We start from the raw sequence: 18,072 nt of genomic DNA on the forward strand, positions 1-18,072 counted from the left end.
AGATCTCGTATAGTTTGATTTGCCAAAAAGGAAAAAATCTGCAGGTACCATTGGGATGTTTTTCTCATGCTTTGGACCCTTTTGGGTTTGGGGTGTGACACTAATAGCTTGAGTTTTACATTAAAATTTTATTGGAAGGAAGAATGACCTATTTGTAGAAGTCGGAGTTTGTTATGGCAAGCTTATAATGATTCTATTCCAATTAGGCTCTAACTTTTTGGGCGTGCAAAACAATTGGACTTCTCACACTGTAAATGCCATCAGACCACACCAGTGATGCGGATAGCCTTGAGTTAACTGGCACTCTACCACTGACAGATACAATAAAAGATTTCTTCTCAGGTACGGCCTTGAATGTGAGTACTTCGGGCTCCACTTGTATATTAAGTTTTGAATTTGTGACTATTTTTGCCTTGTAAATGGAATTCTTGGAGCCAACATTTGTAACTGTTCTGTTGAACATAATATTTATAGGCCTTTCTGGAATGACCTCAGCTGCCATTGAAGGGTAATTCAAATCCTTTGGTGATGCAGTGACTGTAGGACAAGCAGTGTTAGTATCTCCTAATAAGATTTGAAGTTTCTTTGCATCATAGCCAATGCTACAAAGCATTATTATGTAGTCTTCTTCTAGAGCTTCATAAACAAGTCCTGGACGAGCAGCTTCCACTGGAAATACAAGCCCAGATCCGTAGGCAAATTCACGACCCGGACTTTTGGCATCACTCATGGGGTAAGCTGCAGATAAAATTTAACATTTCATAAATATTAACTTAAAAGATTAAGAGCTATTATGGGGAGTTTTGTTAGGATTGAAAGATTACCAGTAGTCATAAGAGCAGATTTGATGGCTGAAGGAGACCAATCAGGGTGAAATGCCTTGACATAGGCAGCTGCACCAGAAACATGGGGGCAAGCCATAGAGGTTCCAGACATAATAGTGTAGTGAACATGCCTTGGATCACTACTACTAAACGAGGGTGTAGCGAGTGGGGAGTATGCAGCTAAGATATCCACCCCTGGGGCACTTAAATCAGGCTGCAATACACTTAGCCAAATGAGCAAAATGTCATAAATAGACTTGTAGGAAAGACTTAGAGATGTAGGTTACAATCATATACCTTTATAATATCTGGTGTAATAGAATTTGGTCCTCGTGAAGAGAATGAAGCAATGGTAGGAGCTTCCGCATCATTTATAGTTTCACTTTTCAAAATGCTTGCTTTAGGGAATCTATAAAATAAAACATAAGGACTAGTCAGAAAAAGGAAGCAACTCCAACAAACGTATAACAAAAATGGGTAATTATAAGAAATAGTACTTTGTGGAATTCACGTAGGACAAGACTAAATCGTGCTCTGTAGCGTTTAATAGCAATGCAGGTAATGTAACAATATCAGCAACATCTTGATATGGTTCATTTCTCATAACCACCCCTAGTGCACCAGCATTGTAAGCCTCAGATTCTCCAACATTCGAATTACAAAGCACATACGATCCCTTCACCTTTGTCTTGTCTAGACACCCTGGTTTGCAGTTCCTGAAATGCAAAGGGACTTTATAATTTTCCTTTATATATTTGTTAAGAAAATTTTGAAATTGGAAAGACTTTGGGCATCAAAATCTACATTGCATCATTTACAGAGCACCGAATTGAAACTTGTGTTCCATGTAGTAGAGGAAACGTGGTTGTGGGTGATGCGAAAGAATTGATTGATTTTCCCTGATTATGGAAAGGCCATTAGGATACATAGCAATAAAATTATTGCTTAATTCAAGAAGATTTAGGAGTGTTGATACATACAACTAGTGTTCTTCCATCACCAAGGACAACCTTGTCTACGAACAGACGGTCTGTGGTACTTGCTGCTACAGAAATCAACCACGGTGCTACACTTGTGGTTGATCCATAGGAAGGACCACTATTGCCTGCAGCCTGAGAAGTTAATATCCCCTTCTGCATTGCATGAAAAGAACCAATTGCAATGGAATTATTAAAGAAATCAGAAGCTTCAGCTTGTCCTCCTGCTCCTAGTGAAACTGAAATGATGTCAACTCCATCAGCAATTGCATCATCAAAACCGGCCAAGATATCTTCATCAGAACACCCGTCCGGTTGGCAGATTTTATATGCTGCAATCCTCGCACTGGGAACCCCTCCTTTTGCGTTACCTTGTGCCAGTCCAAAAAAGCCAACATTATTTACTATGTTCCCTGCTGCGGTAGAGGCAGTGTGAGATCCATGACCATGATTGTCCCTTGCAGACTGAGACGATTGCGGCCGTGAGGCACCGTAAAATCGAGCTCCAATTATCTTGCTGTAACATGACAATTATATTATTAATGATGATTTTCACTTGTTCTTTGTCATTTGCATATCCATGTCAAGTATGATTCTACTGCGATTCATAAAAGTATTCATAGATCTAACATTAATTTTCTAAGGAAATTACATTTTAAACCCTATAATTAAAGTGTGTAACTGACTTTATAATTATTTTTTTGAGAAGGAACTAACCTTATAATTATAAAAGTAATTTTTTTTTTTGACAAGTATAAAAGTAATATGTTAAACTATAATGTTTGACTATTTTGGTGGAATTTATTATGTTTAGGTTCCGTATGAGTTAGAGGGATTAATTTGTTCGTTTGTTTTTTTTTTTTTTTTTTTTTTTTTTTTTTTTTTTTTTTTTTTTTTTAAGATCGGAATTAATTTGCTACACCCCTTTAACATAAATAAGATAAAATAGACGCAGTGAAAAGCTTTATGTAGGCAATTGGGTTTTTTAGAATGCATCTAGTAGAACAAGAACAAAATTTGCCTAAAAGCTAGTTTGTAGGCAATGACTTCAAACTCTTTTTATATATTTTTATTGGATGTGAATTTTTATATATATACTATTAGATTATATGTATTATTATATCCTTTATGCTTACAAAATTTCAAGAATATTATGTTATCAATCAAATATTTAAATTTCAAGTTTTCGTGATCTTAAATTATGTATAAAAAACAAGTTTATGGGTTAGAATAATAAATAACTTTTGATTTGTACAAAATTTGTTATGTATGTTAAAAACATTAAAGAGAAAAAAAAGACATACAGTCTAATGATTAAATTTTCAAGACATGTAGTTGTGTTAATTTTTCATGAGAGTTTGGTGGCAAAATGTGTTAGCAAAACAGTAGTCAAAGCAAAAGACATTACTTGTTGCATGTGAAATTTTGGCCGCCTTCACAAGAACCCTTCCACTTTCTGGGAGGAGGACCAAAACCTTTATCATTAAAGCTTTCTAATTCAGGCCAAATTCCAGTATCTAGAAGTCCGATTATGATATTACTCTCAGCTTGGGCATTCCGTGTGGCATTTTCTTGTAAACCTATGAACTCCCATGATCTTGTTGTTTGAAGTTGAAGAGTTTTGCTTGGAAAAACGGAGATGACACCTTCCATATCTGCATATCATAGTTTATCCTATTATCTTGACAATAATGTAATATAATGTGTGTGTAACTATTTTGACAATGATGAAGTGTAAATCTTGCAGCACTCACTAGAAAGCCTTTGCTTTTCGATATCCGTGAGCTTTGCGACAAATCCATTGAAACTCCTAGTGTAACTTCTGATGTATGATGTTTCTACAGAACTACAAATAGACACACAGAGAGAAATGATGAATAGAATTGCTTATCGATGATTTAGGTAAGCTTGAAAAATAAGAAATTTTACCTGTCCAGCTGAACGGTTTGCCGTAGCATACTACGGTGGTGAGACAATGGTGAGTACTGCCCCTTTGGAAGTGAACCCATGTACACAATGTGAGCCTGCATTATCATCAAAAGGAGCAACTAACTACACATCTCAAATAAAAGAGAAGACTGAATTTCCAGAAATGTGAATGATCAGTCACCTTTTTTTCTTCAGTGCTGGCCCCGCACAGAACGCTCATGGTGATTATGAATATGGTGAAAATGTAATAAAACATTAGAGAAGCTTGGTTTGCCATTGTTCTGATTCTGAAAATTGAAGATTGGTGACAAGCGTTTTTTTACCAGGATTGAGTTTTTAAAGCCCCTCTCTATTAAACATTCAGGTCTATGTTGCTTGATATGAAATGCATAGTTAGAAATACATCTAGCAATTATTATTTATTTATACTATTCATTTAGGTTTTATTTTTAGTATTGAATGTGCATGCTCCTATATATAGGTGGGCAATGCTTGTTACAGGTCACAAACAATAAGAAAATGCCTTTTATAGATTTGACGAAGAACATTGGCATGGTCAATTCATTACAAAAATTTCTATTTATTTTAGTATAATATCCTTATATTTTTTAGTTTATATACCACTTTTTAAAAACATCTACATCACTCACACACACCAATTGAAAAGGTGAATTGAGAAATGAATAAAATATGTGTGTACACAGCTGTGTAAGTTAACAAGGGCATTGTATTTGCAGACAAAATATGCATAATTTTAGACAAATTGATGCGGATGATTTTTTTTTTTTTGTTTGTGATGACGTCGAAAACCGTCACCAATGGGTCACACCGTACTCGCGACTCGAATTGAACCTGCACGACGAAACAAACTAAAGAATCCTTCAGAGAGCACCGGTGTGGTGCCGGCCAAAGACTCTCCGACGGTCAAGTTAGAATTCCTCTGTTTTACTTAGTGCGTTAGAGAGGGTTCATAAAAGCATACCTCGATTTCTGTGGGTATTACGCCTTTTATAGTGATAAGGGGTTGACTTTCCCTTTTTGGTTCCCACATCTTTTCAATGTGGGACTCTATTCCCAATTCTTCCAAACGTGGTGAGCAAGGATTCTCATTACCGGACCATGGGCCCTTGCTGCGTCAGTAGTGATGGGCCTTCAAAGCTGGGACCATACTTACGCAGGCCCAAGAGACCCAATCCGTCAGGCCCATTAAGGTAAGCCCATCATGCCCAATATTTTATCATCTTCAGTTGCCCCCTTCACCCCAATGATCCGTCACCTTTAAGGTCAAAGGATCAGTGGGGTGACGGTCCTTACATATGGCTATGACGGATTCATGCAAAATAGAACGACGGTCCCAGCTGGATCAACCCGTCAAAGGAAGAATCATCAAGTTGACGGATACATGGCGGGTACAAATCTGTTGGTACGTACTGACAGGTTGTCAGCATTTATTAAGCATGCCACGTGTCACTCTCTGAATGGTCGTTGTATAGGACCGAAGCGTCGCTTCGTCTTCCGTGCACTTCCTATATATATAAGGCGCCTTACTCTTTCATTTTTCAATTTTCACTCAGAAAACGCTTGTCAGAGCGAAGTCGTCAACCCTGTCAGAGCAAAGCCGTCAACCTTATCAGTGCAATCCGTCGAGGACGAATACTTGCTGATTACACCAACCGTCACCTATCCTCTGCTAAGTTCGGTAAGTGCTTCTATTTTACTATAGTCAAGTTACATTTTCGTCCATGCATTGTTGTTAGGCTTTCCATACCCGTCAACACTTTCAAACCCGTCGGTCTTAGGTTTTATTGTCAATTGTAGGAAATGTCTAGTGCGTCAAGTAACCAGTCGGTGGTTCGTGATGGGACGGAATACGAGGATGTATACCCGTCCGGTCATAAAGACCAAGAGAGCCCCGGCGAAGATAGGAGTCCGTCTGCCTCCTCTTCGTCCTCAACAAATGAGGATGTGGAGATAGTCGAAGTAGAGGGTTCCGATGATGACGGGGATCAACCACTGGAGTCCGTCGTAGGCGCTGATGGACTAAGGCAGTTCATCATGTTGCCAGAGTGGACTGTGCATAGGTTTACATCCGTCATCAAGGAGAAACATTTCAGCACCTTCAGGACCAACTTCCAAATCCCAGACTATGTCTCCATCCGTCTACCATATGGGTCGGAGAAGTGTTATTACGAAGGGGTAGACGGTGTAGGAGTGTACGAGCAGGCATTGAAGGCTGGACTTCGATTCCCGCTTTCTACACTTCATAGGGAACTCTTGCAGTATCTGGGGTTGTCCGTCACCCAGATATCCCCTAACGCCTGGAGGGTCTTCATAGCCATGGAGATTCTTTATGGTGCAATGTCAAACGGGGAAAGGAAGTTGACGGTCCGTGAATTTCTTCACTGTTACCGTCCAGACGAGATCTCGGGATCAAGGGGGATGTACAGTTTTGCCAGTCGGAGCCCCTTGTTGAAGGTGATCTTTGAGACCCCAGACTCAAATAGAGACTGGAAGAGTCGGTACTTCTTCCTGGAGGGTGACAGATGGATGAACCATCCAGGGGAGACGGATTACATGCCCGTCGACACAACTTGGGCAGTTATAAATCAGACACGTATGCATCCGTCTAAATTTTGTACTGCCTTTCATATCCGTCCAGTTATATGTGTATATCTTGATCATTTTTCTTTGCAGGTAGACGGCGCCCTCAAGTCAGCCTCGAGGAGTTTAGCTTTCTTGAAAAGGTTTGCAAGAAGACTACGCCAGAGGAAAGGACTTGGGCTAAGTTGGTGAATCCAAGGACCATACATTGGTACTGCGACGGTCCTGAGCCCACCCAAGACGCAATAAGATACGACGAGCGCGTTCATAGACGTAAGCCCGTCGACTTTACTTTGCCATTTACTTAGCTTTATTTTGTTTTAATTTCATCCGTCATTATTTGCAGAGATGGAGGACGCAAAAAGGAGAGCTCTGATCAAATCCCAAGCCGTCAAGAAGAGGGAATCCGGCGAGGTGGTTCCTAAGGTGTCGGCTTCAGCACCTAAGAGGAAACCAACATCAAAATCTGACCGTCCATTCAAGCAACCAAAGGTCTCACTTGAACCTGTGGTTGGTTTAATGGCTGAGGGTATCAAGACCGTCACCCAAGCTAAGAAGGGGACGGGTAAAGGACTGATGACGGCCCCAGAGGGTAAGCAAGAGAGACCTCCTTCCCTTCTCCGCGACGACTCCAAGTATGCATTGGAGAAGCTGTCGTCCATCATCACGGCAGAAGACTACGAAGATCTGGGAAACCATTCGACGGAGGCCATGGGGGAGACGGGCCTCTTTGCCGTCGCTCAGGTTGGCTATGTCAAATAAGTTTTTATACTTTTCTTTTTTCTCTTTTTTTTTTTTTATTTACATTATGTGACGGTCTCTTTTCTACTCGCAGTCCTTGGTCATGATGAAGGGTCTACTGGACCGGTGTCTCAACCGTGAGAGTGCCTTGGACCGGGTTCGCGCAAAGGCAGAGCAGACGGAGGAAGAGCTCGGACAACTCCATCAATGGAGGTCCAAGATGGAGAGGAAGCTGGAGCTTTCTGAGAAGGTGAGGAAGGAGCTGGAGGAGAAGACGGCCACTGCGCTGACGGCCATAGAGAATAAAGAGGCGGAGATCAAACAACTCAAAGTTGAGATCCGTCAGGCGAAAGAGGCAGCCGTCGAGGAGTATCGATGCTCGGAAACCTGTTTGGGCGAGCTGTCGGACTCCTTCCTTCAAGGCTTTGATGACTCTCTCCGTCAAGTCAAGAAGGCTTATCCAGAGCTGGATTTGACGATGGTCAAACTTGAAGATCAAGCCCAGACTTCTGCCCTCCCCGTCGCCTCAGAAAATACGGAGGACCTTTTTGGCGACGGTGCTGCTCAAGGAGACGGAGATTCCGCCCCGTCGAAGGATGTCCCGGTTACTGAAGAAAAGAAAGATTGATGCATATGTACTTTATTTTGTGAACAATCCGTCCTTCTTTTTTATTCATTTTTTAAGACAATCCGTCCTTTTTAATTGTATTAAACATTTGCCTTTGGGGGCTTTTTGCTTAATGTTCAGATATGCTTTTTACAATTGTTTGGTATTTTGTCTAAAGCTCCGTCTCCCTTCTTGAGGAAGGATTTTTTGTGAGAATATTTCTGTGACAATCCGTCCGCATTGTAGACTTATTATCTTGTGTTGATTGAGCATTTACATCGTTTAGAATTTTCCTTTTCCGTCTGTTTTGAGAGGTTTATTAGTAGAACCGTCCACTTTGTGGCGTTGTACATCAATTTCAAATATATCGCGTATTTGTTCGACTTTTGTAAAATATTTTAACGTAGTTAACTTCCGTCAACTTTGCGAGCACGCTCGTCTATTTTTTCAACATCTTAGTGATCTGTCCACTTTGTGCACTAATTTCATCACCTTAGTGATCCGTCCACCTTGTGGACTCAATTTCAATCACCTTAGTGATCCGTCCACTATGTGGGCTCAGATTTTGCGTCCGTCCATCCTGTGGACTTAAGGCATTCATCCGTGTAGGGTGATCCGTCCACCTTGTGGACTTAGGGTGATCGCCCCTGTGGGATGATCCGTCCATCTTGTGGACCTCATATTGTATCCGTCCATCTTGTGGACTTAAGGTTATCATCCCGGTAGGATGATCCGTCCACTTTGTGGACTTCATATTGCATCCGTCCATCTTGTGGACTTAAGATTATCATCCCTGTAGGATGATTCGTCCACTTTGTGGACTTCATATTGTATCCGTCCCTCTTGTGGACTTTAGGTTATCATCCCTGTAAAATGATCCGTCCACTTTGTGGACTTCATATTGTATCCGTCCATCTTGTGGACTTAAGGTTATCATCCCGGTAGGATGATCCGTCCACTTTGTGGACTTCATATTGTATCCGTCCCTCTTGTGGACTTAAGGTTATCATCCCTGTAGGATGATCCGTCCACTTTGTGGACTTCATATTGTATCCGTCCCTCTTGTGGACTTAAGGTTATCATCCCTGTAGGATGATCCGTCCACTTTGTGGACTTCATATTGTATCCGTCCATCTTGTGGACTTAAGATTATCATCCTGGTGGGATGATCCGTCCACATTGTGGATTTCATATTGTATCCGTCCATCTTGTGGACTTAAGGTTATCATCCCGGTAGGATGATCCGTCCACCTTATGGACTTAGGGTGATCGTCCCTATAGGATAATCCGTCCATCTTGTGGACTTCTATTGTTTCCGTTAACTTTGTAGACAATTGCAATGACAGACATTCGAGTAGAAGATCAAAATTGCATCTGATTATAAAAATGCGTAAAGGAAAAGTGCCTGCCCCCTTGGGCTTAAAAAAGGCACGACAATATTGTAGCAAAAATAGTTAAACAGTGCCAATAAAAGTTAATAATGCCAAAAAGTCTTAAAAGAGAAACTGGTTGTCGTGTCGCTATCACTGGTAGTATTTCCTCAAGTGCTCGGCATTCCACGGATGTGGTAGCTTTTCTCCGTCTATTGTCTCCAGGTGGTATGTCCCTTTCCTTTTCCACGACGTAATTCTGTAGGGTCCTTCCCAGTTGGGGCCGAGTTTTCCCTGTGTAGGGTCTCTAGTTGTACCCATGACTCTCCTGAGTACGAGGTCTCCAACTTGGAAGCTTCTTTGTCGGACCCGGGAGTTGAAATGTCTGGACATGCGATCCTGGTATCTAGCGATCCTCTGTTCTGCTGCCGACCTGACCTCATCTATAAGGTCCAGTTGTAGCCTCACGGATTCGTCATTCCTTCCCTCGTCGTGGTTGTGAACCCTGTAGCTTGTGAGCCCAACTTCCGCTGGGATGACTGCCTCGCTCCCGTAGGTCAGTCGAAACGGTGTCTCTCCTGTCGGAGTCCTCGCCGTTGTCCTATATGCCCACAGTATGCTTGGCAGTTCTTCTGGCCATATGCCATTTGCCCCCTCGAGCCGAGTCTTGATAATCTTTAGCAGGGATCGGTTTGTGACCTCAACCTGACCGTTAGCCTGAGGATGGGCGGGGGATGAGTAGTGGTTTTTTATTCCTAGCTGTGAGCAGAAATCACGGAAGGGGCCGTTATCGAACTGCCTCCCGTTATCTGAGACAAGGACTCTAGGAATACCAAACCTACATACTATGTTCCGCCAGACAAAACTTCTAATGTTCTTTTCTGTAATGGTGGCCAAGGCTTCCGCTTCTACCCATTTCGTGAAGTAGTCAATGCCCACTACCAAGAACTTTAGCTGCCTTATCGCCGTTGGGAAAGGTCCCATGATGTCCAGTTTCTTTCGGAGCGTATCTCCTGCATGTTGTCGGGGTCTATTAGCGGAAAGATTTGAACAAAGGGAAGTACATTACCCGGTGTTATCATGTGTTCTGCTGAAGCGGCTTTGGCTAGCCGATCAGCGAGCTCATTGTCTCCCCTGGGGATCTGGACGAACGTTGCTTTTAGCCCGTCGACGCTAGCCCTCACTTGATCAAGATATCTCTTCAACCTTTCCCCTTTGCATTCATAATCTCCGTTTACTTGATTGGTCACGACTTGAGAGTCGCAATGCACGACCACACTTTCAGCTCCGGCGGCTTTGGCTAGGTCGAGTCCTGCTGCTACCGCTTCGTATTCTGCTTCATTGTTGGTAATGGGGAAGTCGAGACGGACCATACATTCAATCTCGTCTCCTTCAGGTGACAGCAATACTATGCCGGCTCCTCCAACTCGCTTATTGGATGATCCGTCGGTGTAGATGTTCCACTGGGGGGGATCCTCTGCCCCCTTGTCCGCGTCCCGCGTAAACTCTGCTATGAAGTCGGCTATAGCTTGTCCTTTAATGGCCACACGTGGTTGGTACTTGATGTCAAATTCGCTCAATTCTATTGCCCACAGCGTCAGTCGACCCGCGGCTTCAGGATTGCTTAGTGCCCTACGCAAGGGCTTGTCGGTCATGACGTTCACGGTATGGGCTTGAAAGTAGGGCTTGAGCTTGCGAGCCGCCGTGACCAATGCAAAAGTGAGTTTTTCCATAGGCTGGTATCTTTCTTCGGCACCGCGGAGCGCCCGGCTGGCGTAGTACACGGGCTTCTGTGCCCTATCCTCTTCTCTGATCAATGCTGCGCTGACGGCCGCAGGTGAGACAGCCAAATAGAGGAAGAGTTCTTCACCTGGTTGCGAGGGGCTCAGTAGAGGTGGTGAAGATAGATAGACTTTTAACTCCTCGAAGGCCCGCTGACACTCGTCCGTCCACTCGAATGACTTTTTCAATGTTCGAAAGAAGGGTAAACACTTGTCCGTCGCTCTTGACACGAATCTATTCAATGCCGCTACCTTGCCGTTAAGGCTCTGTACATCTTTCACGTTTCTCGGGGGGGCCATCTCCATTATGGCTCGGATTTTGTCCGGGTTAGCTTCAATCCCCCTTTGAGATACCATGAACCCTAGGAATTTGCCTGCCGTTACACCGAATGCGCACTTTCCTGGATTGAGTTTCATATTGTAGGATCGAAGTGTGCCGAATGTTTCCTTGAGATCTTCCAAGTGGTCTTCCTCCTTCCGGCTCTTCACCAGCATGTCGTCGACATAAACTTGGACATTCCTCCCGATTTGCTGTGCGAACATTTTGTTCATTAGTCTCTGGTATGTTGCCCCTGCATTCTTCAGACCGAATGGCATTACTTTGTAGCAGAAGAGTCCTTGACTGGTTACAAACGAAGTCTTCTCCTGGTCGTCCTCGTGCATGCGGATCTGGTTATAACCCGAGAAAGCATCCATGAAGCTTAGCAATTGGTGTTGAGCCGTCGAGTCCACTAGGATGTCGACCCTTGGAAGGGGATAGCTATCTTTGGGGCATGCTTTGTTAAGATCGGTGAAGTCCACACACATCCGCCATTTGCCACTCGTTTTCTTTACCATTACCACATTCGCCAGCCAATCGGGGTAGTAGACTTCCCTGATGAAGCTTGCCTCTTGGAGTTTGCGGACCTCTTCCGCTATTGCTTGGTCTCGTTCCGGGGCGAATACTCTCTTCTTTTGTCGGACGGGTGGGAACGAGGGCAACACATTCAACTTATGTACCATGACCGAGGGATCGATTCCTGGCATATCGTCATGGCTCCAAGCGAACACATCCTTATTGCTCCTCAAGAAAGCTACGAGCTCTTGACGGATTGCGGGTTTGGCAAGCGTTCCGATCCTGGTAGTTCGATCTGAATTGGAACTGTCGAGAACTATCTCCTCTAGCTTCTCAGTAGGTTCTGCCGTCGTTCGGTGTTCTTCTATGTTCAAGGCCTGGATCTGGTCTTCCACCTCCATCATAGCTACGTAGCATTCTCGTGCGGCAATTTGGCTTCCGCGTAGCTCTCCTACCCCATACTCCGTTGGGAACTTGATCATCAGGTGGTATGTTGATGTTGCCGCCTTCCACGAGTTGAGAGTGGACCGTCCAATAATAGCATTATAGGCTGACGAGCAATCGACCACCAAGAATGTTACGTCCTTGGTGATTTGTTGGGGGTAGTCTCCTACCGTCACCGATAACGTGACGGCGCCCAAAGGGAAGATCCTACTCCCCCCGAAACCAACGAGCGGGGCGTTTGTCGGTATTAGCAGCTCTCTGTCAATCCTCATTTGTTGGAATGCCGGATAATACATGATGTCGGCCGAACTACCGTTGTCGACCAACACCCGGTGGATGTTGTAGTCGCCTGCCCGCAAAGTGACGACGAGTGCATCGTCGTGTGGATGGTGTAGGCGTCTTGCATCCTCTTCCGAGAACCCGATAATGGGGCCTTCCCTTCTTGCCATCTTTGGTACCGTGCCTGCCAGCTGGACATTCTGTACCATCCGAAGGTACGTTTTGCGAGCCTTTTTGGACGATCCGGCCGCAGCTGTTCCTCCAATTATCATCCTTATGTCCCCTATTGGGGGCCTTGGCCGCTCGTTTTCTCGACGGGGGTGTTGTTCTTGTTGGGGTTGATCCATTATTTCCTTGCTGACGAACTTCTTCAGCTTTCCTTGTCGGATAAGGTTTTCGATTTGTTGCTTCAAGTCGTAACAATCGGCAGTGTCGTGACCATGGTCACGGTGGAAGCGGCAATATTTGTCTCTTGACCTTTTGTTGGGATCACTCTTCAGCTTTCCCGGAAACGTCAGGGATCCTTCGTCCTTAATCTGCATTAGGACTTGGTCTATCGGAGCGGTCAACGGGGTGAAACTTGTGAACCTTCCACCCATGGGTTTTGGACGTCTCTCGTCCCTTCGATCTCCCATCCGTCCTTTTTTCCGCCCCTGGTCCTGTCGGGGATCCTCTTGTCTGTCTCTTTTCTTCGGTCTGTCTTCTCTTGCTAGTAGAGCGTCTTCAGCGTTCATATACTTGGTGGCCCTGTAAAGCACCTCCGACATTGTCTTTGGGTCGTTTTTGTATAGGGAGAACAAAAACTTACCCCCCTTCAGCCCGTTTGTGAACGCGGCCACCAATATTTTGTCGTCGGCTTCGTCAATCGAGAGCGCTTCTTTATTGAAGCGTGATATGTAGGCCCGTAACGTCTCCTCCTCTCTCTGCTTGATGTTCATCAGACAAGCCGTGGATTTCTTGTACCGATGTCCTCCAATGAAGTGTGTAGTGAACTGAGCGCTCAGCTCCTTGAAGGTGCCGATGGAGTTTGGTGTTAGTCGGCTGAACCAAATCCTCGCCGCGCCCTTCAGGGTTGTAGGGAATGCCCTACACATAATTGCGTCTGCCACTCCCTGAAGGTGCATCAGGGTTTTGAAGGTCTCTAGGTGATCGAGAGGGTCCCTTATTCCGTCATAACTGTCCATACTCGGCATGCGGAACTTGCTCGGCAGGGGGAAGGAATTGACGGACGCCGTAAATGGCGAGTCGGTCCGGTTGACAAGGTCGTCAAGGTCACTGGACACTCGCCCCTTGAGAGCGTTCATCAGCACTTCCATCTGCTCCTTCATCGCCTGCATTTCCGCGATGATGGGTTGTGGAGCTGTATCCGTCACTGAAGGGATGCTAGTGTCCCGTCGCACTTGTTTGCTCGGTGCGTTGCTCTCCTGCGGTCCGTCATTATTTCTCCTCTCCGCACTGTTCCCTTCTTGATCTCCCTGGCTATTCACCGCCGCACTCTTTTGATTCAGCTGCTCTACCAGGTCGTGGTTTCGCTTGGTGAGGCGCACCACGGCTGCGGCGAGCGTCTTGACCTGTCTCTCGAGGGCAGTCGTAGGGGCTTCTTCGTGGACGTCATTAGTGGTTGCCATCGAGCGCGTGAGTACCATGTAACTCTTTTGTCTAGGAATGTTATGCAGTTCCCACAGACGGCGCCAACTGATGACGTCGAAAACCGTCACCAATGGGTCACACCGTACTCGCGACTCGAATTGAACCTGCACGACGAAACAAACTAAAGAATCCTTCAGAGAGCACCGGTGTGGTGCCGGCCAAAGACTTTCCGACGGTCAAGTTAGAATTCCTCTGTTTTACTTAGTGCGTTAGAGAGGGTTCATAAAAGCATACCTCGATTTCTGTGGGTATTACGCCTTTTATAGTGATAAGGGGTTGACTTTCCCTTTTTGGTTCCCACATCTTTTCAATGTGGGACTCTATTCCCAATTCTTCCAAACGTGGTGAGCAAGGATTCTCATTACCGGACCATGGGCCCTTGCTGCGTCAGTAGTGATGGGCCTTCAAAGCTGGGACCATACTTACGCAGGCCCAAGAGACCCAATCCGTCAGGCCCATTAAGGTAAGCCCATCATGCCCAATATTTTATCATCTTCAGTTTGGTTGACTAAAATTTTGCATTTATGTCACTTTACGTTGTATGACATCTATATTTTTCTTTAAAACCATGAAAGCTTCTACAATCACAACAATGTATGGGCCACGATGACACTTTACAGAATTATATTATAGATTATGGTGTAGAAAGAAGTTATTAGATTTGTGTTTTTGTCTCATGTTGAAAGTTTCCCAAAACTTTTGAGTGTTTATAAAGTAACACAAATACTAAAAAAATAATTAAATTATATATTGAGATATCTATGGGCATGTAACTCAAATACAAACGTGCACATTGTGACTCACTTAGTACTTCTATGTGTGGCACTACAAAAAAAAGTTCTATAACCACGTTTTTAAAACGTGGCTATAGGTCAGAAAAATGTGGCTATAGGAAAATTTGGCTTATAGCCACGTTTTTTTAGGCTGCATTTTCAAATGTGGCCTAAACCCTGTGACTATAGGCCTGAGGGGTCTATGGCCGCGCTTTTTCAAACGCAGCTATATGCCAAGACCAATGGCTGCGTCTAAAACATGGCTATAGGTGAAAGCAATAGCCGCGTTTAAAACGTGGCTATAGGATTGGACCAATGGCTGCGTTTTTATAAATGTGGTTATAGGACATGCTCTAGCCGTGTTTTCTAAATTTGGCTACAGGGGCCATCTATAGCCACGTTTAAAAACGTGGCTATAGGTCACTTGTTGACAGCTTTGAAATACGCAGATCCTATAGCATCATGTTTTAAACGCGGTCATAGCTCCACCCCCAAAAATGCAGCTATAACTCAATAAAACGCGACTTTAGACGCGTTCTATGGCCGCATGTTTAAAATGTGGCTTAACATATTTCTTTAAGCCGTGTTTTTTAAAAACGCGGCTTTAGCCCGTCTTAGGCCATGTTTTTGCAAACGCGGCTTAAAAAAACGTGGCCTAAGACCGCGTGTTTTGTAGTGTGGTACGATAATAGTAGTGCCAAAAGCCATTAGCTCAATTGGTACTTTTTAATATTTCTAACAAAGTCATGAAGAGTCTAAATTCTCACACTCTCAACTCATGATGTATCCCCAAAAAAAATAAAAAAAATGATCAAATATATGGTGGTTACCTTTCAGTTTAATAAGATTATGGAAGTTATTTTCTGATATGAAAATAACTAATTGTATAAAATAAATTTTTTTGAAAGGTTATCTATTATTTTAAAAATTCATATAAGTTTAGAAAAGGTGTCAATTTAATTAAAAATCATAAATATTTCACTGTTTATGTAAGGACTGGGATTGAGCACTTCTGCTACTAGATGAGGGGACTCAAACCCAACTAGCCCAATACAATAAATTTATAGAGAATAGGTTTAAGAACTAGGTCTTAGTAAGGATTACAACAACTAGACACGGTTATGAATGGATTGAATAACAAGGATATGGACTAAAGTATGAAATTCTTTCCTTGGGCATTTCTTCTGAGGAACTTAGTGTTCTTATTCTTTCTTCAGTGCTAGGTTACAAAGGTTTTTAAGATCATGCAAACTACTACCGTATTCCCTTTTTTTCTCCACCCCCTTTCTTGGAGGATTTCTCATATTATATATCCCCCTCCATTCGATTTTGGTCCTCCATCTGTTGATCAAGCAGGTCACTACTCGAGTGCCTGTCCCATCAACCACCTTCTCAAACCTTTAGTGAGTTGCAGCAACCAAGAGCACACTGTTCAGGGGTCATTTCCTCATTAATGTGGCCAGAACGTTAGTTGTGGGCATTTAATGTGGAGGTGACAGTTTCTCCTTGAACTGTTCCTACACCATGCTCCCGTGGTTGTCCTACAGTACTTGTCCTTTTTCTTGGGATGCTGTGGGAGTCTGCTGTTGATGGCGGGTCGTTCTTCCCTTCTAGGATTTGGGTTGGTCGAAGACAGAATTGTCCTCGGCAATGTTTCTGGGGCACTTTGGGCTTTCTTTATTCGTCCTCAGCCATTCCTTCCTCCTCGGCGTTGGCTTTGGGCCAAGTATGAGGTGGGCCGGGGTTGTCAAATTCTTTGACCCCACAATAGCCCCTCAAAATCCTGCTGTCCGGCTCCTCGGACGGAGAGGGGGATTTTGGTGTCCTCGAGCCTTTATCATGGCTTGTCAAGTCTTGTCCTCTGTCAATGCCAGAGCCTCTTCATTTGTCCAAGGCTTGTTCCTGGTGCTTCGGTATACAGAGCGTGCCCTCATTAAGTTCTGGTGGCTCTGTGCTCCCCACGTTCAACGGTGTGATCGTAATCTAGCGGTGGGGATTTTCTTAACTTGAAGGGCAGGAAAACCCGCATGGTTATTTTTAATTAGAGGTATAAATACCCATTTGAATCGATTTGTCTCTTTACTTTTGTACTCAAGAGTTCTTGCGCACATATCCTAAGTTCAGTCAAATCTCCAGCCAAACTCACGTCTCTTTTCAGCATAAAAAGCCTGTCCGAGGAGCTTTTCCTCATTTCTGTAAGTTTTCTTCTCTCTCTAACTCGCGTTTTCTCTCTTCTAAGTTTCTTTTCCTTTTACTCCTCTCCTTCTTTCGTCCTTCCCTGAGTCTTTTTAGCCGTTTCTAGGGATGGGTAAATTAAAAAAGTTGGTTGAGTCCGAAGAGGCGATGGAAAAATTCATCGCCGATTATAGGATACCCCCTAATGTAGGTTTGAGGCACTGTGAGGAAGGAGAGTGGCATTTTAGGAGGCAAAAGGGTGAGTTAGTAATTCCCCTAATCGCCTTGATAGAAGGTGGCGTGAGAATCCCTATGGGGCCAGTTATGAGGGATTACCTTAGGCATTTCCGATTAGCTCCCACCCAGTGCGCTGCCAACGTGTTTAGGATCCTGGGTTGTGTGGACATTTTAAACGAGAAAATGGGGTTGAGGTTAACCCATCACGATGTAAACTGGTGCTATAACCTCCAACACCTAAAGGGTAAATCCTACAATATAAAGACAAGGGACAATAAGGTTCGGCTCATTCAGTGCCTCCCTGAGACCAGCAAAGGGTTAAATAAGGACTTTCTCATTGTGTCTGGGGAGTGGCACGACAGCCTTCATTGCCTAACAGAGGAGGGGGAACCAGGTGGGGTATCGAGAGTAGGAGAGGGCTAATCTTTTGTGCCATTATAATTTGCATTGTTCGGTTACAATATGAATATGTTTTCTTTTTGTAGATCCACACGCCTTTGAACGACACTTTCACCTGATCAATCGGGAAGATTTAGAAACTATTCTCAAGGCGGAGGTCTTTGTAAACAAAGCTAACAACCAAGTCAGGGCCGCTCACAAAATCCTAGGATACTTTCCCATCTAGAAATCATTCCTTGCTCCAAAGCATGTGATCAGAGCTAACGATCCTCGGCTTCACAAAACCACCATAGTAGAACATGGGTTTTTGCTTCCAGAAGGATCTCCTGTCCCAGAAGGCATCCCGTTGACAGGCCCTTCTTCATCCCACCAAGCAGTGGAGGCCGAGGGCGATTTGGGTCTGTCCGAGGGCGAATTTGGTGCATTCGACCAAGTTAATCAATCCAAGGA

At 44.1% G+C, this 18,072-nt stretch overlaps 2 protein-coding genes across 2 annotated transcripts; one reads left to right on the forward strand and one right to left on the reverse strand.

Annotated features, from left to right (window-relative positions):
- Nucleotides 1-108: 108 nt before the first annotated feature.
- On the reverse strand, nucleotides 109-3,834 carry LOC126721851 (subtilisin-like protease SBT4.3). Its single transcript, XM_050424921.1, has 8 exons — nucleotides 3,731-3,834; nucleotides 3,556-3,647; nucleotides 3,210-3,456; nucleotides 1,776-2,318; nucleotides 1,322-1,540; nucleotides 1,122-1,233; nucleotides 825-1,038; nucleotides 109-738 (listed from the first exon to the last, which is right to left on the reverse strand). The coding sequence occupies exons 1-8, from the start codon at nucleotides 3,829-3,831 to the stop codon at nucleotides 203-205; spliced, it is 2,064 nt and encodes a 687-aa protein (XP_050280878.1). The 5' UTR covers nucleotides 3,832-3,834; the 3' UTR covers nucleotides 109-202.
- Nucleotides 3,835-6,574: 2,740 nt separating this feature from the next.
- Nucleotides 6,575-7,841, forward strand: LOC126721655 (uncharacterized). The gene is made up of 2 exons (XM_050424707.1): nucleotides 6,575-7,075; nucleotides 7,167-7,841. The coding sequence occupies exons 1-2, from the start codon at nucleotides 6,680-6,682 to the stop codon at nucleotides 7,698-7,700; spliced, it is 930 nt and encodes a 309-aa protein (XP_050280664.1). The 5' UTR covers nucleotides 6,575-6,679; the 3' UTR covers nucleotides 7,701-7,841.
- The last annotated feature ends 10,231 nt before the right edge of the window (nucleotides 7,842-18,072 follow it).

This window comes from Quercus robur, chromosome 4 (genome assembly GCF_932294415.1).
Source record: "Quercus robur chromosome 4, dhQueRobu3.1, whole genome shotgun sequence".
In the NCBI taxonomy this organism is placed as follows: Eukaryota; Viridiplantae; Streptophyta; class Magnoliopsida; order Fagales; family Fagaceae; genus Quercus; species Quercus robur.

Coding starts and splice junctions, on each gene's coding strand:
- LOC126721851 (XM_050424921.1), bottom strand. CDS start 3,831: ATGCAGGCTCACATTGTGTACATGGGTTCACTTCCAAAGGGGCAGTAC. Junction 3,648..3,730: donor CAAACCGTTCAGCTGGACAG/GTAAAATTTCTT, acceptor GTCTATTTGTAG/TTCTGTAGAAACATCATACA. Junction 739..824: donor ATCTGCTCTTATGACTACTG/GTAATCTTTCAA, acceptor TTTTATCTGCAG/CTTACCCCATGAGTGATGCC.
- LOC126721655 (XM_050424707.1), top strand. CDS start 6,680: ATGGAGGACGCAAAAAGGAGAGCTCTGATCAAATCCCAAGCCGTCAAG. Junction 7,076..7,166: donor GCCTCTTTGCCGTCGCTCAG/GTTGGCTATGTC, acceptor TTCTACTCGCAG/TCCTTGGTCATGATGAAGGG.